Source organism: Parasteatoda tepidariorum, chromosome 9 (assembly GCF_043381705.1).
Source record: "Parasteatoda tepidariorum isolate YZ-2023 chromosome 9, CAS_Ptep_4.0, whole genome shotgun sequence".
In the NCBI taxonomy this organism is placed as follows: domain Eukaryota; kingdom Metazoa; phylum Arthropoda; class Arachnida; order Araneae; family Theridiidae; genus Parasteatoda; species Parasteatoda tepidariorum.
This window is the reverse complement of record NC_092212.1, coordinates 18,280,715-18,287,405: the sequence shown is the minus strand read 5'-3', so window position 1 is coordinate 18,287,405 and position 6,691 is coordinate 18,280,715. Positions and strand designations below refer to the sequence as shown.

Sequence of the window (6,691 nt, the reverse complement as noted above, 5' to 3'; positions counted from 1 at the left end):
GAATTGCTTCTTCGCCGGGGAAACTTTCTTTACAGTGAATTGTTATTGTTGAGAATAGATTAACATCTCCCGAATATTATCTAATATTGAAATAGTTCTTCCACCAGTATCTTCTCTTTTCCGTCCCGCTTTCAGGCCTGATTCTACTGGGCACCCGCGATCCTTGAGAAATTTTAGTAGTGGTGGTAAATTAAGGTTAACGCTAGAATATATTTCTTATTTTAATACACTACTTTGTCATTAAGAAGTAAATAGCTTTTTTTGCTTTTATTATCCAAAAACTGGGCATCTGGGCCGCATACATCATGAGAATTGATTAAAAACATTGTATAAAAACATTTTGTGATGAGCAACATTATGGTAGCAATTAAAGAAAGGGTTTCAGACATCGCTTGGGTGATTTACAGTTGTAGGTTGTATTTACTAAATTAACAATTCTATTGAAAAATATTGTTTCACAAACAATAGATTACATATTAAGAAATTTTATTGAGTAAATATTAAGAATTATTTTAAAGTTCTTTGACAGTTCAGAGTTTATTGTCTTGATAATGTTTTTCCTTCTGCTCTGTAGACACTATGATGATGCACAATAAGTTGATGATTCACAGGATGCGGTGAAAGCAGTAAATAGCTGGAATTTTCATGCGTATATACTTTCTTTGGAAAACAATATTTAGTAGTGGTTACACAGAAATTAAATTATCATCATTTGTTTAATTTTCTTTACTACTTTTAAAAATTTACAAGGCTCTCGGGAACGCTGTTCTAAGCATGGTGACTATCAGGGTAAAAAAAATAATAAAACTGATAGGTAAAATATTTCTACAGCTGCTTATTTGGGATGAGGAGTAATAATAGTTTGATTTATTTAATATATCACTAATTAATTCAAAATAAAAATTATGCAGCTACACTTTACTACAAATAAAGCCTGGCCCAGAATTAAGCTACCGCTTTTTATTCTGTTCCATCCTGACTATGATTCCGTACGAATACATTTATGACTCACCCGCTAAGAAAAGGTTTAGCACATGGCTCTATAATATGTTCTTTTATATGCAGAAAGTAGTTCAATAGAACATCTAAAATGTAGTTCCACAGGATGTGCTTTATTAATAAGTTATTTGACATTTCGCCATTGCATTTCGAAAACCACATTAACTTTAGTTACATATTTTTCTCAGAAAATAAATATCGTTTCATGAACTAATTATTCTAGTCTTTTATTCTACATTTCTCATTGCCATAATAGTACATATTTACAATCATATTTACATAATATTCCTTTTAGATTTGTCTATTTGCACCAAAGTTCATCATCTATATTTGATGTCTTGAAATATCGTCCACTATTCAGGATCTTCAAGCTCGAAAGCTATTTTAATTCCTGATTATAACTAGTATATTCTTCTCGGAATCTGTTTGTAAAAAGAAATGATTTGAAAAAAATTATGTATCGTAATTGTATTATCAAATTACAAGATTATTTTTAAAAGAAAATAAATTATTCTGACAAAGCAGCATCAAATTTGTAGGTTTTTTTTTTTAAACTGATACTTTATTTTATATACATACCATGGTACACTGTATGAATTATTTGCAAATTTTTTGTAGCTAAAATAATTTCAAATCAATTTTGTTGGTAAGAGTAATTCTTATTAAATAAGAGAATATAGAGTATTGCATTTATGTATTTGATAGAATACAAATATTTCATTAAGAAACACTACGAAATTAAGTAAGCTGAATGCACTTATATGAATTATTTACAAATTTTTTTGTTGCTAAATTTATTTTATATCAATTTTTTAAGTAAGAGTAATTCTTATTAAATCAAAGAATATTATGCATTGTATTTATGTATTAACAAGAAACACTACAAAATTAAGAAAGCTGAATTTTTTTAATCTTCGTAACAGAAAAATACTTTATTTTATGCATACCATACTGCACTGTATGAATTATTAACACATTTTTTTGTAGCTAGAATAATTTTAAACTAATTTCATAAGTAAGAGTAATTCTTAATAAACCAGAAAACATAATAAATTGCACTTATGTATTTTAACATAACAATGATTAGCGATACAGAAAAGAGGAAAAGTTGGTAGTAAGTCGTTTTCAAATTATTACCTATTATATTACTAATATACACCGAAGAGCCATTACATTATGACCACCCTCCATCCATAACAATGGGCTCGCCCAGGATTTCATGGTTTCTCGCCCTGGAACAATGTTTTCATGAGACACATTAGGACCCATAATCCTCATAGAACAATCCCAGACGTCTGTAAGATACTTGAACATAGTTCACCCATTCATGGCAACAGTTTTTCCTGCGGGAGATGGTGTTTACCAACAGGATAATGCACCATGTCATAAGGATCGAATCGTCATGGATTGGTTCGAGGAACATTCCAGTGACTTTCAAGTCATATCTTGGCCCCCAAATCCACCTGACCTTAATCCAATAGAGCATTTGTGGTCCTACTTGGAAAACCAAATTCGTGCTGCCACGCTACCCCCTCGCAATGTTTACAGGACCAGTTGTCGAATTGCAGGACCTGTTGGTGAGCGCTTGGTACCAGATACTTCAGACTACCTATCAGCACCTTGTGGAATCAATGCCACGGCGGGTGCTAGCAGTTTTGAGGGCTAAAGGTGGTCCTATATGTTATTAGCAGGGTGGTCATAATGTAATGACTCTTCGGTGTATATGATTCCTGGAATGTGTGGAGATATAAATTGTTTTAATCTTTTTTATATGGTACTTATGAACACTCCTATTTAAACGGGAGCAAGAAGGAAGTTGTTAAAAAATACTATTAGTTATGATTGACAAGCACTATTAATTAAACGAAGATTGCATGATAGGTAAAAATTCTATCCTTAGTTCAAAGATTATTTTAGAAAAAAAGAATTTTGTTTTGCTCATTCTATCATAAAACACTTTTATACTCACGTTTTCTTCACGTAATAAACGACTGCTCCAGTAATTATAAGACTTACAAATGAAGCTATGGCTATAGTAGTGTAAATTGCTGTAGCTGTACTTTCTGCAATATAGAAAAATTTTAGCTAATGATATCATTTTTTCCTAACAGTAGGAATTAGTCATATATACATTTTTAGCAATAATAAGTGTTATACTTAAATTGAAAATACTTTTAAATTTTCAATTACTATTTCATTCTTAAAAAAGAAATCTGTCATGTACAGTGCGTCAAAAAAAAAACGGACCACCCTGAATAACTTTTGATCTAATGACCGGATCCTCTCGTTCTTAGACTCAATCTTTAAGGATTGAGGGGATTACCTCAAATATGCTAATTAATTTGTGCAGACGATATTTTAAGTAACTAAATCAGGGTCAAAAACGTACTTTCTCTGAGTAAACATACATTTTTTTCGGGATTTTTGATCCTCAAAATATAGGGGGTAACCGCAATCTGGGAAATATGTTCCAAGCAGTTTGGTCAGAAGAGCAGTCCAAAATTTAGACCCCCTAATATTAATTTCATTTTTTGTGTATTTCACCGTATCTCAAGAATTTTTTAAACGAATTAAAAAAAATTTGCACACAATTATAAAATGCGTTTACCCAAATATAATTTTATACAAAAAATATATTTTGTTAAATATTTTTATTTTATTTAATAATAGTCGAAAAAAATGAATTGTAAGATTTAAAATTTTTTACCTAATTTTAAAGTTACATGGAAAACTACAAAATTTGAGTGAAATCGGTTTAATAGTTCCTGAGAAATTGAATTTTAAGAAACTGTTATTTTTTTAGACATCAACTATTCGTTGATATTTTATCAAATATTAACGAATTTTATAATTGTGTGGAAAATTTTTCAACAAGCTTAAAAATTTCTTGAGAAATGTCGAAATACGTAAAAAGTAAAATTAACATCAAGGGGTGAAATTTTTGGACCGTTTTTTTTCCAAACTTTTTGGGCCATATTTCCCCCATGGCAGCTACCCTTTACATTTTGGGGGTCAGAAATCTAGATCCATCGAAATAAAGGCATGTTTATACGGAAGAAGTACGTTTTTGAGTCTGATTTCGTAACTTAAAATATCATCTGCACTAATTAATTAATATATTTGAGATCACCCCGTTGAATTATTAAGATTGAGTGCTAAAACATGAAGATGCTATCAAAAACTATTCAGAAAGCTCAGTTTTCTTTTTCTTTCTCTCTCTTTTTTTTGTGCACTGTACATATAAAATAAGTCCGAAGAATTACACAACCTGAATAATTTTCAAATTATAATCTTGATTTTAATTTAAAATCAGGGAAAGTTGTTTGCATGACCATGTACTCAAAGCCAATAAAAGTGGTTTTAAATAATTTTCTTTAAAAACTCCTATAAAAACTTCTTCAAATAAATAAATGAAATGCTTTACCACCCACGAAGAGCAGAATGAAAATAGTTAAATTTCAAATTTTGCTTAAATTTAAAATTTGTCAAAATAGACAAATTCGTAATTCTATGAAGGTATTTGCACTCCAATAAATTATACTCGATTACTACTTAATACTCCAGAAGTGAAATTTACTATAGTCAAATGAGAAAATTAGAAAACTGAAACTTTTTTTATTTGGCTTTAAAAATGCTTCATAAACAATTCTTAATTCGTGCACAAAGTACGGAATTAAAAGTGTATCAAAATTTTTTAGTACAAAACGAAATAAAACGTTCTTTTAGTTACTTGCACTGTCATGTATTTGATCGAGTAGTGCATTCGACAAAAGTAGTATCTTCAATAATTGAGCATAAAAAGATAAAATCAGGATTAACTCTATTAAATTAATTTACTTAAACTATCTAAACTATGTTTGCTCAAGGGAAAAAAATGACTTATTTCGGCCTAAATACAACCATTAAAACAATTCATTTCTGAACAAAACATAAAATAAAAAGTATGACATTTATCCTGGATACAGCCTCATTAAAAGAGGTAAAAAGTAAGAGCAGTTATCTTAGTTAAAATATTTTTGCTTTTACATAGTTTATACAAAAAGTATTGTTTTATTACTTAATGAATAAATATGAAGGTAAAAAATGTTAATGAACATAAACTTTAAAAATATTTGAAACTGAAATTGGTATTTTAAAAAATTTTTTGTATCTATAATATTCAAAATAGTTTAAATAGATTAAGTTACAATTTTAATTCAAATCTATTTATAAGTATGCATTTAGCAAGGAGAGTCTTATGTGGAAGGAAAGTGAACAGGTAATAACAAGTTCATTATGTGGATGACACCAAAATATGAAGGCCGAGATAGCCTTGCTGGTAGGGCGCTGGGCTCACGTTTGTGAGAGCGAGAGTTCGCATCCAGCAAGCTAAAAACTCCCCGTGTAATAAATGGGGACTGGTGAGTGTTAAAGTTGTAGGGTCAAAAAGTCCTCCATGTTCCCATAACAAATTAAACTTCTGCGAGTTTTGGATTGGAGATTCATTGTTCTCTGGTTCAGGTCAAAATTACGATCTGTAGGTGAATGAATGGGTTCACCTTATAAACGGGTGAGACTTATAGGCACTGGAAGACAAAAACAATTGTATTCCACATGCCTAAATGGTCTACGACAACAACAACCAAAATAGGAAAGCTTTGCTAATCCAGAGATACCAACTGCTCCGGACACGCCAAAATAATTAAATAAACGGTAAATAACTGCAAAGTAAATTTTGCAAATATTTTACTATTTTTGCTTGCTTTTTAACTGGTATAGAGCAGTGGTGCGCAAACTTTTTTCGACTGCGACCCCTTTTGTAGAGAGAACATTTTTGGTGACCCCTAGAGATAAATGTTCACAAACACGATGTATATTTCGCGCATTTCTTTCGTTTCATCGAATGAAAACATCATCATATTTGACTCATATTAATTTCATTTATAATTTTAAGAAAATACTTTTTGTATAACACAAAAATCAGTAAATTGCCCTTTAATGACATGTATGTGGCTGCAAGTTTCTAATTATCTCATCGATGTTTAGCTGTATGCTGCTAATTGCAATTCGCATATCATCTTCAGGGTTTAAACGCCAGCGGTATTTAGTTTTTACTGAAACTAGTTTGCTAAATCCAGTTTCACATAAATTGGTTGATGCAAATTGTATTAACACTCTGATGGCATTCTTGCATAAAACGGGATATTGTTTTTCCACGGATAGCCAAAATGTTTGGTAAGGCTGAGTCTTAAATTGATTTCGAAGAGTATAATCACTAATTAGATCTATCAATTGCTCTTTCTCACTAATTTGAAGCGTTGAACTGCATATGTCAAAGGAAAATGCATCACAAATCCAACCAAGATCGTTTTCAGGAAAATCCTCGAATCTTCTCGAAAAATTTTTCTTTAACTTTTCAATGTGATTGGAAATGATGTTTTTAAATGTAAATATATTCATATTATTTTCCTTGATAAAATCGTTAAAGCAAGGGAACATGTCGGTGTTGTTTTTATTCAGTTCAGTTTGCCAGAGACTAAACTTATTCTTAAAAGCTTGAATTTTACTGGCTGTAGTTATGATAGTTGAATTCTCACTCTGCAAGCTCAAATTTAAGTCGTTAAGTTTTTCGAAAATATCAACTAAATAGCTCAGCTTCCCTAGCCAAACTTCATTGATATAATAACTTGCCAATCTATGTTTCTTTTCGATT

At 30.4% G+C, this 6,691-nt stretch overlaps 1 protein-coding gene across 1 annotated transcript in view; it reads right to left on the bottom strand.

Annotated features, from left to right (window-relative positions):
- Positions 1 to 1,205: 1,205 nt before the first annotated feature.
- The window catches only part of LOC107444634 (matrilin-2), a 24,124-nt gene continuing 18,638 nt past the window's right edge, over positions 1,206 to 6,691 (bottom strand). The window contains exons 11-12 of the mRNA XM_016058846.3: positions 2,969 to 3,062; positions 1,206 to 1,421 (exon numbers count right to left, since the gene is read on the bottom strand). Coding sequence (XP_015914332.2) covers positions 1,379 to 1,421; positions 2,969 to 3,062 — 137 coding nt within the window. The 3' untranslated portion in view covers positions 1,206 to 1,378. The remainder of the gene's footprint in view (positions 1,422 to 2,968; positions 3,063 to 6,691) is intronic.